At 34.8% G+C, this 15,381-nt stretch overlaps 1 protein-coding gene across 10 annotated transcripts in view; it reads right to left on the bottom strand.

The window, feature by feature from the left end:
- Positions 1-15,381, bottom strand: part of LOC137622280 (protein lap4-like) — a 191,473-nt gene that overhangs the window by 16,100 nt on the left and 159,992 nt on the right. For 8 of the 10 annotated variants that reach the window (XM_068352827.1, XM_068352835.1, XM_068352837.1 and 5 more), the window contains 3 exons: positions 14,864-14,924; positions 13,761-13,822; positions 94-282 (listed from right to left, as the gene is read on the bottom strand). In XM_068352827.1, coding sequence (XP_068208928.1) covers positions 94-282; positions 13,761-13,822; positions 14,864-14,924 — 312 coding nt within the window. The remainder of the gene's footprint in view (positions 1-93; positions 283-13,760; positions 13,823-14,863; positions 14,925-15,381) is intronic. The other 2 variants (XM_068352834.1, XM_068352836.1) reach the window with 2 other exon arrangements.

The following is a 15,381-nucleotide window of genomic DNA, read 5'->3' as shown; positions in this document are numbered from 1 at the left end:
TTAATCAAATCTACCTACTGAAAACTGAATGTAAAAGTATTCTATCTCCCCCATGCCTTAAAAGAGCTAAAGTACCAATTATTCTCAGGTCACCTCACGCTCTATGATGCGTTCAACAGTCTCCGTGGTCTGCACAGTCACTTCCCCTGTGCTGGGGTCCACAACAGGAACGGTCTTGCGCATCACTTTCTCAGACAGGACGCGATCACGTTCGGCAATAGTCCTGGTCTTCTCACTTGGCTGAGGCACCACAACCAGTTTGGACCATTTGCGAGTGAGGCTCTGACCCAAGGTAACATAGCTGAGCAAACTACTACACAAGCTACATCAACTTCAATAAATACTGTGACATTTAATTAAAGGGTAATTTATACTTAATTTTAAGTTATCTTTAGTACTGATAACAGGGCCATATTTCCAGTGCTTTTCATTAACTACACTACCATTAATATACTAGCAATAAATTAGTGAATGATTTTTGTATTTACATAACATATACATATATATGTGTACAATGCATGTGTACACATTCTAGTAACTATATGTATCTAATTACTTAACCACCTAATTAAAGTCATTAATAGGAAAACAGATGTATATTGTATGTGTAAATTTTTTTATGAAACTAATATATGGCCTCATATATAAACTGATTAATGGAATGTTGCATTTTACGTTTTCATATTCAGAGAAAATCGATCATTTTTATTTTTATTCCTTAGTTCAACCAAACCACAAAGCTCAAAACAAAACTCACAAGGTTATTCCAAAGCATTAAATTTTATTGGATTAAAAGCTCATTTAGATCTTGTTATATTTCATAAATCTTGACTTGTGTTAAAAGTGGGACAAGCTTGAAAAGACTTCTTTGGTTTACTTATGAAGCTAATTTTATCGATAACATATACAAGCTAATTGTATGAAGCCTAAATATTTGGTAAGTCAATTGCCAGTTGTGAAAATAAAGGTATCATTTATGATTTATTGCTATCAGATTAATCAATCAATTTTCTTTGTATTCAAAAACTATATCGCATATTGAGATTTTTTTTCTATCGTGGGTTAGCTCTACTCTCATCAAACTTGAATTTGTATGATGAAATATTCATCTAAATTGGTAAAATGTTTTGTTTGTGATTTACTTTGTGATGTCTAATTATACTCTAATAAATTTTACCACATAATTGATTATTTTCTCCTTTATATTTCAAGTTTTCCCATTTTCCTCTTTGTAAATTACAGTATATTTACTAGTTTCCAAAAGGTAGAGTGACATTGTTCAATATGCTATTTTATTATCTGTATCTTCATAGCTTTCAACACCTACTTGCGCTTGCATCTATTATAATAGGTTTCCCTGACGTTCCAATGTACTTTTTGAATCCCTACTGATTACAAATTTCTGAGATAGTCTGATAACTTCAATGGTGGTGGACGTTTACCACTATAAAATGTGTGCTTGAGTAACAAAAAGTAATAATTTTATTGTTAAATGCAACAGAATATCCAACTCCATTGATTGATCTAGATATAAAGTGTACAACTTTTTTTTACAACAAATGATTTAGTGAATGGAGACCAAATGGAACATATGTTCATATGACAGCTTATCAAAGCTATTTTTATTGTTTTCTTATTTCTTTTTCTTCTCCATTTGAAATACTATACATTGGAAAATTATGAGTAATTTACAAATGGGAGTTTCCTTGTTAGTTTCGTAAAAAAGAAAAAAAAAAAAAGATAATTTTTCTAACTACAGAACCGTATGATAGTATGATATGACACCTTAATGCACATTTTGCATAAAACACAAATGGGATACTCAATATATGTATGTAATGTACTGTACGAGTATGTATATAATGTAATCATATATGCATATGTATGTCCCTTGTTATTACCTATCAGAATTTAAAATACTTAGTAATCTCAATACCAATTTTGATCTGAAAAGGCCCTAAACTACTAATTTTATCAAAACTTAAAAGTTTAAAGTATCCATCATGTATAAAAATAAAATGTCAAGAAATAACTGACAACAGCAATAATACAAATGTCAATTACTTTACTTCCCAAAGTAAAGAACAATATTGTATTGGTATATGTAAAGCATTAAAATTTAAAAGTGAATTTTAGAGAGAAAAATACTTACTTTTTGTTGTATAAATTAGCAAATTTTATCAAGTAAAAGGTATTTTCTTTTTATTATACTTTATATAAAGCAAGTCTTTCGACATTAAGTGATATTTTTTTTTTTTGGAAAAAATACTAATTTTGTTCTTTAAATTTTTTTTTCTAAGTCTTCAAGCAGTTCACAATTATCATTTTAATTCTCTTCCTCTTGAAAATTTGTCTCTCTTTGATAAGAACATATATTTAAAGTCCTTAAATTTTAAAGTACAATGATTTTGAAAGTTCGTACAACAACTTATTGTATATCTCAGTGTATAAGGCGACCCACAGATAAGTCAAACCCAAAATTTGAGTAAATTTCAATGATTTTAGCTAATATATAAGGTAAAATATGCAACTCGTCTAAGCAGCAGTGTAAAAGTTACCATATCATACAAAAAGCAGCATTAATTAAAAACTATCGGTAGTTATTACAAATGTAGTTCTACTTAGCGTATGAAATATATACTGTACTGTACTGTATTATTAACGTAAATCGGTAAAAAAATGACGAAATAGATTCCTTTCACCGCACACTGTCGATCATAATGTGAACGTCGACAAAGGCGGGTTCATATATCAGTATTCAAAATTTTCTAAATGGCTGACAAACTATTTATTTGCTTGAACTTTTAGCATCTGTTAATGATTGTAGTAATTTTGAAGGATTTTAAATACCAGTACTTATTTTATTTTAGTGAAAAAATAAAATTTGATGTTATGCTAAGATTGTTACTTAACACCTGTAAAAAAAAAGAAAAAAAAAAAAAAGAAAAGGTTAGTATGAATGCATTTATGTTTCATTCCGTAACTTATCGATCAGCTGCTCAGAGGTTTTACAAATGGCTGCATGATGTTTACATTTCTACAGTCTTTTTTCTTGGATCAATAGCATTTTATTGTGGAATTTTAAGGAAATGGTAGTTCTATTACATTATTGGTGTCATATTTGAATGTGGATTGTTTTAAATACATGTACTGTACAGTATCCATATTGGTAGTTACTGCACCGAGGCTACCGTCAGCATTAGCCTCGAGTTAAGCCTGTTTCCTGTACCAATAAGCTACAAGATTTTAAGGCTTGCATTTCGTTACTGTTTATATAAGACGATCCTCGATTTGGGGATGAAAGGTTGATTTATACACTGAGATATATGGTAACAATAGCCTATACAAAAGTGTTCAAAATCACAAATTTGCAAAGTAATTTGTATTTTCCTAACTATACAAACCCCGAGTCCTTTAATAGGATTATGATATTAGTGAAGCTGGAAACTCATCTGATAACATTTATAACGTAGTGTCCATGTTACTGGCGGATAGCTGGGGATGCCATGCTCCCTGTCAGCTCACTGAGAAGTGACTTGACCTAGAACTTGCAAGGTGGATGAGACAAGTAGTATAATTTAAAGGACTCCAGTTTGTATAGTTAGGAAAAATTCATATTACTTAAAAAAACTGATGTGTTCCTTCCTGGTTACAAACCCTTGTCCTTTAATAGGAGACATCCTCAGAAGGGAAGAAATTCCTATAACCAAACTGGCTGATTTAAAAACCCAGGATGTATGAACACTTAATTATTATGATGAGCAAGAGTGCTGATAGCCCATTTGGACTCGTAAATTGCCATGGATGATCCTCTGAGGTATCAAGACATCTAGTGCACAGTATTTCATGAAAAAGCTCTCATTTTGAGGAGATGCTGAAAGAGTGATATGTCAGGAACTGTGCTCTCTCAAGGTATGCTTGGCACAGATCTTGTTGCATGGGAAGTTGTCTTGGAGCCATTCTGCATGCAGCTACTTGGGGGTACCCAACACCATCTTGAGATTTGAGGTAGTACACATTTTGTTGGAAGGCGTCCTCTAACTCCGCTGCCTTATCTGGTATCGGCGAATAATGCATTAGGAGCTTATTGTTTACCTTTGTCCAGTCCAGGACATGTCCATTGTTGGGGAACCCCAAAGTCAACAGCTTCCTTCTTATTTGAAGATGAAGGGACTAGTCTGACCCAATGACTTGCCCAATGTCTTAGTTTGTCGACTATCAAATTACTTGTGCTGGAAATGTACCTGGTTCACAGCTACACTGTGTTGTTCTGTGCCCATTTATGAACCTCTAATGCTGCTAAGTCGCAGAGGCTCTAAGAAGCAGTACCTCCTTATTTGTTGATGTAGGCCACTACTGTAGTATTATAGCTTATCAATGGTACCGAGTGACCTATCAAACTCTGTTGGAGTGACTATAGTGCCAATGGGGCTGACTTCATTTCTAGGATATTGAAATGAAGGTTATTCTCTGCATTTGACCAGAGGCCTTTAATGTCACGTTCCCTTACATGCATGTCCCATCCTTCCTTCGATACATCCGTGAGAGCAGAGACTATGGCGTAGAACATTCCAATGGAAATTATTTCAAGAGATTTTTGTCCCTCAGGCACCAATCCAGATTGGATCTTACTTCCTGTTGGACAGAAACTAGGTTGTTAGACCTGTGTATGTGTTCAGACACCACTGAAGCGACCTTAAGGAGATGTAAATGGCCATGGGGAAAGAGTTTCTCCAATGATATGTGGCTTAAAATTTGCTGCTATTGACAAACTGAAAGCTGTTGGATGGTTGAAAAAGGGTATACCACCCTTTTGAGCCTGGTTACTCAATCATCTGAGGAAAAGACTTTTCCAAATTTACTACGATCCTCTGATCCTGGTAAATGAGAGTCTGTCACGATGTCGTAGGAGTTGCCTCCTGGAGGATGATACGATTATTCAATCATCAAGATACCTTAGTAGCCAGATGCTGTTGGGATGTGCCCAAGTCGATACAAAAGTGAACATCTGGGGGTAGTCACTAGATAAAAGAACAAGACCATTAACTGGAAGACCTTGTCCCTGAGCAAGAATCAGGAGAACTTCCTTGATGATTGATGTACCAGAATCTGGAAATAATTAGCATCTATCAGATATTGAAACAGCATATAATCATCCTTGCCGATTGGGTTCCTAAAGTTTTCGCTGTCTCCGTTTTAAATGATGTTTGGAGGAAAACTCATTCACAGCAGAATTCAATAACTGAACTCCAGCCTCTAGTTGACATGTCTACTGTACTTGAAAAAGTTGACAGTAAAATCCTGGAATTCTGTCCATGACTACATGATGAGTGTCTTTGTCCAACATCTTCTGGACTTCTGTTTGTAGGCTGCAGTTTTTCCGATTCTTCAGAATATGATGATAACGTCATCAGGGTCAGTGTGAGAGCAAATGAACGGAAGGAGGCCCCATTCCTCTGCTCCATGGTACTGACATTATCTCACCTACCAGCTTGAGAGGCATCCCCCCTCTTGTAGCAGTTGAGGGGAGAACTACATTCCCCACGGAACCTAGCCCTCTACTGTCTTTTCCCCATCTCGGTTAGCCGAACTGGGTGCGAAACAGCTAGGTGGTATCAATCAACCTCCTGGTAGAAGACTAACATTTTTATTGGCCGACCTTGCCCTGACTACTACTTTCTTGAGCACCAATTTTAAAGGCGTGACAATTCTCATTTTCGTTATGGGTATTGCTGTTTTTTCATAAAAAAAGTCTTGGCTCGATTTCTCATTTATGAACAAGGCTGAATTATCACTAATTGGGGCATTTCTTAAAACTAGACCCTTGTGCTTTTTGCAGCTATGTTATCTTTGTTTCAGGACCCAATTGGTCCATCAGTTCATGGATTGATGGGCCAGGAAGGCGACTACCTTTGCGCTGGGCAGAACTGAGCCCGTAAACTTTCTTCTTGTCAGGGTCCAACAGGTCTTGAGAAGATGCAAAGATAACCACCATCCATTACCACTGGTCCAGCCACGATGTTGCTTGAAGACCAGCCATAGCTGTAGCTCCTATGTTTGATGATTCCAAAACCAAAAAGGTGGTTAGTTGAGACTATCAAATGCTATATCAAGGTTACAGGCATGAGTGTGGAAATGGCTGCATCCACTGATAGAGGCAAAGGAGAGGAGTCTTCCATTACATAAAAATGTATTTGCCTGGATGGGGCTGGAGGTAAGATTTTATAATTTGCCTTGAAGAATGCTGGAATTGGGATTTTAAGTGGCTGGTCCTAAGTGAGTTCCTTCTGCTGGAGACTTGTAGGTTCGCATTGCTAACTGCTACATTGGTTAGATCCTATCAAGGAAGTTCCAAAGGTGTTTTGGCCACTTGTGGTATTTTAAAACACTTTTCAATAACTGTCTTGTTTCCCTTTCTTTGATTTACCTCTCTAATAATAGCCAATAAATACTCTCAAGACAGCTGAATTTGATTCCATGCCATCCTCTCCGCTGAAGTGGGGCTCGGGTCAGTGTAGCCAGTTTGATACCTGTGGTGAATCTTCACCTCTCAGTGGAGAAGGTGATTCTTCATGGTCTGAGAAATGGCGATGAAATCTAGAGCTTCTTTCCAATCCTAGGACTGTACCTGGTCAAATTAAGGTGGATCCACTTCTTCAGTATTTAGTCTACCAGACCAAGAGGTTTTCTTTGTTTCTGTGATCGCCTTGGTGACGAAGCAAAACCTTGTGCCTCTGAAGGGCTCACACAGTCACTAACTCCGGGATGACCTACGGACTACTGAGTCCTTGAATTGTCTACTAGTTGATGGTGATACTCTTCTATGGTGTTCTCTTGGAGATATCTCATTTAGAAATAGTCTCGAAGGTTTAGATTATTACAGCAACAAATCTCTATTTTTCTGATGGAGAAAAATGCAGTGGGAACCTTCTCCTCTGGTGATAACTCTTTAGATTAAGGTATGTCTCTCATTGTACGCCACTCCTTGTGACTAGCCTGAGGAATATCCTCTTTTAAATACCTTGTAGGAAAAATATTCTTTGAAGATTTTTCATTAGGGGAGCGTGAGCGTGCTGAAGAGCGTTTGTCTACAGCTTTCTGCTAGCAGAGAAGAGCACTTGAAACCAGAAGAAAGAATTTGAGAGTATGAATGGCACCCTAAGTTATGAGGAGACTGTCCATGAGTGCAAATCGAATTAGCTGCAGAAATTGGTGCGAGTTCCTAATTAAGGAATGTGACCACGTATTATGTGCACAATTGTCCAACTGAGAGCGTATAAGTGAGCATTCATAATGAGTAGTTCACAAATCTGAAGCAGAGTGTGTGCAATTGCTCGCATAGAAATTTGTGTCTGCTAAGGAATGGGGGTTTAAAAAGCATTTCCTCTTGATCTACACAGGATAAGTAATGTGAACACTTTACTGATGAGCATTTGGTCTCAGAAAGTCGTAAATTGCTAGGAGTGCGTGAGCTCGTTGTCAGGGGAGGGCTCTCAGGGGTTCAGGTTCTTGTATATTGATGCGCTGTCAGAGAAGATTGTTGGCGAATAGGTAAGTACTCAACGTAATAAGCGAGTCTACATGCTAAAGACTGTTCCAAGTAAGAAGGTATAGTGCCAAGAAGCTAGTGACCACGTTCTGCAGAACGTACTGTACTTGTTTGCAAATAGGAGAGCACTCTCTGGCCAGAGGGCTTGAGCAAACAGAAGACTAATCAACTTCCAGGTAGTGTGCAAGTACAGATGCTTGCAGGCTACAAGTTAAGCGCTCTCAAGGAATAAGTGGGTAAACTGAAGAATATTCAAAATCATGAACGCCAGCAATTGGAGAGCTCACAAAAGAATGAATGGGTACTTATAGTTGTTCAGCTATTCCTGTTGGACACAAGGTAATCCTGAGTGGGGAGAGGCAAGGGCTTCTTCCACAGGTGCAGTAGATAAAGCAGGCTCCAACAGCAAATACTTTGTTTTGTATAACTGTAAAGCTTTAAGGAGTTTCTCTCTCTCTCTCTGGAAGGGATCCTTTCTAGTTCTAAAAACAGCCATAGTGTCTTTGGCCTCCATCACTAATAGTGACATCTGATAAGTTTGTTGAGTTGACCATATTAAAGATATCAAGTAGATACCACCATCACCGTGGGCTTGCACCAGGCTAAATTATCGTTGTCTTCTTTCTTTGTATTTTCTCCAGGAGGAGGGCGGCCAAGAAGGATCAAATGCCAGATTTCTTCCCCTTAGTAGTAGAACCAGAAGGTGAAGAATACCCCTTGATTTTCTTCTTCCTCTTCTTGTCAAATCCTGAGACTGGGAGCCTGACCACTCCCCACATTCCTCACAATGGAAAGACTTCCGTCATTCCCCCTGCAAGCTGGAAATAAAGAATAGGGATCCACATTAGGCTTGCTCATGACAATGTCATCCGGAAATTCCAGGGCAAGACCACAGGCTTACTTGTAGTTTTTCTATCAACAGGCACACAGAAAAGAGCAATTAATAAGCCAAGTTTGTTGGCCAACAATAACTTTACACTAATCAACAGCTCAAGTCAAAAGTGCAGTGAGCAGGCAGGGGGGCGGGGCTTTCCTCTCTACCAACCCATAACGACCGACAGTTATAATCTTAACAGAAAAGTTTCGAGCTTCACTGAAATCATACTCCTATTAAAGGATGAGGGTTCGTATCCACCCAGGAACAAATGTAAACAACATGAGATTGAATAGCCACGAATAAGCCTGAAAAATATTATTTCAAAATACAAAATTTCTTCAAAAATTTTTTCTTTCAAATTTTATAGACTTTAGCCGAGTATCTAGCCAACTGTATATTCATTTATCTATGATCAAACAGTACTATTCATCTCAGATAAAATAAGCTAAAAACAATATATGAAATATCAAGTGAAAGGACAAAGCATGTTTTATCTTATCAAAGAGTTACAAACATTTTATTTGTGAAGCAACAACAAATGTAACTACAGTATTGCAGTACCTTGTTGTTGTATCTATTTCAGTACCTTGACCCCAATTACAGAGGAAAGATAATATAGATTACTCAAAATGTGTAAAATTATTAAAAATTACATTTTCAGCACTAATCCCTCTTTTTAAAGTCTCTTGAACCACAAGCTTTTAAAATAATCTACTTGAGAAAATACATTTTAAACATGTGGATAATACTTAATTTATAAATCAAAATAACCTACACATATTTTTAATGAAGACTAATGAATTATAACTAATATATGTAATAGGTGGAAAAATCTAGTTTCCAACTACAGTACTGTATATACTTTATCCCTTACATCTATACATCATGAAATCCACAGAGTACATTACACATGTATAAGACAAAATAATTCTACTGTAATTAATTCTTAATCGATTAAATTCTAAACTGACAACTATCAGTATAAGGTTCACAGGAAAACTTATACAGTAATTAGTACTGTACTATATCAACAATTTTTTTTTCTTAATATTCATAAAATACTGTAAAACCAGTTATATAAACAATAAAACATTCCTTCTCCCCTTGAACAACTGCCAATGCTTGCCACGCCAAAGTCTTGAACCATATCTTATTTAAATTCAAAAACATGTTAATGGAAAAAATATCCATATACAGAAAGAGAGAAGGAGGAATCTATATTGAAATCATAAATGGATGAGGAGGTAGAGTTGTACTATACAAGCTGGATATTGTCTAAGCTAAAATATCAAATAGGTCGGAGATTAATTTCTGGTGGAAAAAAAAAAAAAAAAAAAAACCTGGTGGTTTTCAATTATGACAATGAAATCGTTAAAACATGATGAGAACCAAAAATTAAAACGGCGGATTTTTGCTTTTCAATGAAATACTGGCTTTATATAACAACGCAAATGACAATCAGTGTCAACTTTAAGGACACCAGAGATATTCAAAGTAGCCAACTAATGTCAACTAACTTGAAGAACTACAGTATAGCCCTCTTATGCCTCAAAGAAACAAAGCTCCAAGTTAATTGCCCTCATATATTTGATGTCAATGAGGTTCCATACTGGGAAAACTAAACTTGAGTCAACATTTCTTAAGATTCTCAGAACTTTCTAAACACAGTAGAAGCTGAAGGCGTAAAAGTCTGTTTCAAGTTTTACCAAGCACAGTTTTATTCAGTTTTATATGATGTTTGAACTTCATCATAAAATGTTTACTCAAAATATACAAATGTGATTATATGAATGGTAAAACCTTGCTTTCCATAACCCTATCGACTGGTATGGGCAAGTTTGATCAAACCAAAATTTATACTGAAACTGGAAAAGGTGTAAAATTCTGATGGAAGGCAATCTGCTAGGAGAAGCACCATGACACTGAATCACATTATCATATCGAAAATCACTTTTCTAGACTTATATTTCGTTAGCTAATATTTGTGCGAAACTCTCAATGTCTAACAAGTCAAATTAATCCTTCATTGCTTTCAAAATAGGACAGTCTTGATAGGTTTTCTAGCATCTGTTCTTTCAATTCTAAAATTCTCCAATTACAGAAAACTAGTTCCTTTACGCTTCTTCTGTTCACTCCTTCCAACCAATTGGATTGGTTGCAAACTAAAACCTGTATCAGATTTCTAGACATTGATAACAACTGTAGACTAAGACATCGTACACAAAGATTGCTTGCAATAGACAAGACTGATTTGGAAGTAATTAGATGTGTAATATAGGATTGTTTTAAGTCTTCCAAACATGTAACTGAATCCAATCAGATGCAGGGAAACTATCCATTTCTACACCACCATTATCGGAAAGTTTTACGTCTCAGGATGATAACGAAAAAAATACATTGGAAAGCACTTTGTGGAGAATCCATATTACCAGTCCAAAAGGCAACCAAGGATATGGGGAAGAAAATGGCTTCTGCAGCACAATTTTGGATACTAGGCTTCTCACCCTTCATAGACCTCTTTAACCAGTCTTAAGAAAATCCACTTTGGCCTTCTGACTTCTACCTTAAGTCTTTTAGCAGCTTTGTATCCCTACTGAAAAGATGAATCCCATACCTATCTGGGAGGGGGAATAACCTTAACTTCAACACAAATATGATTAAACCAAGCACTAAACCAGCATCAACTTGGTTTTTATTCAAATATCATATCATTATATCCAAAAGTCAGTACAGTGTGACCAACTCCTAGAAATAAAATCAAAAGGTAGCATTCTTTTTCATATGAAGCATGGCTCCATCCAACAATGGAATGAATGTGTTAATTAAGAATAATGTTTCTGATTTTCTTTGATATTTTCATAATATTAAATGATATGAATGTGTTAATTCAGAATAATGTTTCCCATTTTCTTTGATATTTTCATAATATTAAATGATATGAATGTGTTAATTCAGAATATTGTTTCCCATTTTCTTTGACATTTTCATAATATTAAATGATATGAATGTGTTAATTCAGAATATTGTTTCCCATTTTCTTTGACATTTTCATAATATTAAATGATATGAATGTGTTAATTCAGAATATTGTTTCCCATTTTCTTTGATATTTTCATAATATTAAATGAACACTTATTACCTTTGATCTTGTCATCAGAGATGCAGCTTTGGCTACCTTTATCAGCAAATTAATTTCCCTTGATGTCCCAAATAGGGAACAATATATTTATACTTCAAAGCCAACATACGCTTTATATCATTGATTGAATAAAATGTTATACTAGAAACTCATATAGTCCTTCAGCTGTCACAGGTGGTACATTCAAAGGACCCAACGATAGCTGGAAAACCATGTAGACCAGAAATCTATAATGTTTATCTTTTTATTAGATCTAAAATTTTCCATATTTTTTATCTTCATAAATTTAAGCTTGTATAATGCCAAAAATAACAATGATTAAGAAAACTAATTAAAACATGAAAAATAAGAAACTTATCTGCTCTTAGAAACCAGCAATATAAAGAAGTCTGCAATATAGACTTACATATAAAGTATTTATAAATCTACAAAGTACCGATAGGTGAACTATGATATGGTGGGGGATTACTGTATACTAGACAAAATAAAAGAACTCGCCAGCTTAAAGCTCTGGCAAGCTAGAAGGGTAACATAAAAGTTTAGCATAAAATCAAGAATGAAAGAGTATATAAGGAGAAAAACAGTGTTGGAATCAAGATCGAAGGAGAATCACAGAAGAAAACAGAATAATCTTCAAGCCCTTACAAAGAATGACAGGCGGGAGGAAACAGTTCAACTGGAAGATATGTTGAAAGGATGCGGAAGAAGTAGATAGGTGCACATTTCATCAGAACAAGGAAGAATTTAAATACTTAGAAGAGTGACCTGAATAAGGAAATATGCAAAAGCAAGATGTGTAAAGAGTATAAAAGTTTACTGGAATCATAATAATCGATATAGCATTTTGAAAAGAGTGGTGAATGATGAGCATAAACATGAATATATGTTTATACCAAAGAAGGACTTAAAATTTAGATATCTTTGCTTTGCGAGATTAGGTGAACCCTAACAGTAACTTTACATTTTATCAAGGGTGTACCTTGAAATCTTAAAAGTCTGTACAATAATATTTTACAAACTCTGTACCTTAGAATTTTCTTGAACACAAACAAAACCACACACAAAAATCCAAACAATGAAAATATATTTAATGACCTCTTATCCGCTGATTAAACTACTAAATTCACACTGATAGAAAACTAATCAACACTGATAAGAACCTCAATTTCAAGATCCATGGAAAAATCATGCATTGAAATATAAGGAAAGATCAGGCAATGTTAAATTGTATCAAAGATTCCAAAGCCTACTTGTTCTCACTCACCCTTACAGGAGAGAATGTAGAGTGGTTTGTGGGTAATCAGTGAATTCTTTAATGATGATGAACCATCTATTAGCTGTGGAAAGCGAATTTTACCGCACTGAAAGAGACCTATTCAAATTTTTTGTATTTGGAGTTCTTGCGCCTTTAAAAGGAATCAGTTTTCTTATAAATTTTTTCAAGCAAAGAATTCACTAGTTTCTTTTTCATTATACATACAGTAATTGTATTTTGGGGTTATTATTTTAAATCTCGTAATTAACAAGATGAGGAAAATTACACTACTGAAGTATAAATGCATGTTAACAACTTAGCTTACAATATTAAGTTACAAATTATATCTTTTCACATTAGATGCAACTGAAAAGAAATCATGCATGTTAAATGTCTCTGGGGATTTCAAAATGTAATGTAGCAGACTTCATTTAGCTAAATATTACTTAACCTATAAACTTTGAAGTCCTTAGGAATATCCAAATTATCAGGCATACCCGTGTTAGAGAATTATCATGGTATTCCAATTTGTTAGTAACCCTGGACTATGACATAAAAAGCATGGTGTTTCCTTGCAATTTGTGTATAAAACATGAAAATTAGCCATTTTTTAATTTATGAATCAGGTTAGTTTATAATGTATATACATATTTTAATACATTACAAAAGCTGTTAAAATGATCGTTAAAAACAAAATACGAATCCTTTTAAAGGATCATGCTTCTTTGTGTTAATGGTGCTCTATCATTGGCCAATAAAACAAAATAAATGTTTAAGCCACAACCAACTAAAATTTCTAGAATCAAAATCAGGCATGATAATGTATATCCTAACACTACTCAAAACATCAAAATGGCCAACACAGAAGCAGGTAAAACTACTTGTTACATCTAACAACTACATTGTATTTCTGAGCGCAAGTAAGCACTATATTACTTACGGGCATATTATTCTCTTGATCCAAGATGATGTAGTTATTTAAGGAGTTGTCATTTTTAGATTCTGGAAGGGGGCAGACATACACAACATTCAGACGTAAGACATTTCACAGTAAGAAAGACACAAAATAGAAGGACATTTCCAAATTATCACTGGACAGGAAGGGAGTTTTGAAAAATTTCAAAATATACAGAAGACATCTTGAATATCTTAGCAAGAAAACCATTGTGCAGTATTTGTGAGAAATATTAGAAAGTTATGATAAAGACAAGCTACATGTAGAATTGACACACTCCAAATGCACTGCTGTATTTTTCTGATGAATATAAATCCCAGACATACTGTACAGCTCAGTTAAATACTCTACCAAACTTCAATTGATTAAACTTGTAAGAAAAGCAAATTAAATCATTGTTAAAATGTAGCTTTAAATGACATTACGATCTCAAGTATCAAACCACTATTTATGGTTAGGAAACACACAGTTAAATATCTTTAGCAAACAGACCTATCAAAGAGACACATTTTGACAGTAGTGTCACAACTAACGGGCAATGTTAGATAAACTGAACAAGGCTCTAAATCTTATTGTGAAAGCTGCATACAATACTTTCAAAGAACACAACAAAAACATCAGCCTTGAAATATATGAAAATGCTCAATAAGATGAAATATGTTTTCTACAAACATGACACACCTCTCTTTGAATTTGCATTCCTCTTTGCTTAAATTAAATTTTGCTGTCAAATACTGCATATGACTATGCAAATGGTAATTCAATAGCAGTATATGTTTATGTGATAGATTGATTAAAACAAATAAAAAAAGTTGGGTAAAACGAACACTTCCAATATAGCATATTCAAGATTGTGACCTTGTTGAGTTCGGGAACATTCCAGTATAACAGACAGGTATGAAGCTAACCAACTGATTTCTTTTATTAATGACAATGCCTTTAAATGAATCATCTTGCTGTTAATAAATCATATTTAATCCTACTCTGATTATACCATTCAATCACCCTTTGTTTCAATAAAACAACAAACTGAAATATTTTGTTTCACCAATAATTAAAAAATGGAAATTAAAAATATGACTACTTACCGTTGGATGTGTCTGACAACTGGCTGTATTTCTCTATCACATACTGTGCTTGCAAAGCATCCTGTAAGAGGACATACAAATTTTAACTTATAATTCAACATGTAGCTCAAATACTATAGCAGTGCCAGCCATTATCATTAAATAAATATCATGGTACAATTACTGAAATTATCAGCGTGACCTTACCAACTATACATGGATGGAATAACTTATTCTATGTTACAAAGTACCATAACTATGCATTCATTTTTCTTTTTATCTTTTAATTTTTCTAGCTATATCAGGTGATTAGGGGTACCACAGGAGTTAGAAAACTATCAGATAAGATCCAAGAAAGTAGACTGAGGTGGTATGGTCATGTCATGAGAAGAGATGAACAGTATATTGGGAGGAGAGTGATGGAAATGGAGGTACAGGGAACAAGAAGGAGAGGGAGACCAAAGCGAAGGTGGATGGACTGTATCAAGGATGATCTTCGATCAAAGGGATTAACCGGTGATGAAGTGTGGGACAGAGGT

This window comes from Palaemon carinicauda, chromosome 29, assembly GCF_036898095.1.
Source record: "Palaemon carinicauda isolate YSFRI2023 chromosome 29, ASM3689809v2, whole genome shotgun sequence".
Taxonomy (NCBI): domain Eukaryota; kingdom Metazoa; phylum Arthropoda; class Malacostraca; order Decapoda; family Palaemonidae; genus Palaemon; species Palaemon carinicauda.
This window is presented reverse-complemented; position numbering and strand designations above follow the sequence as displayed.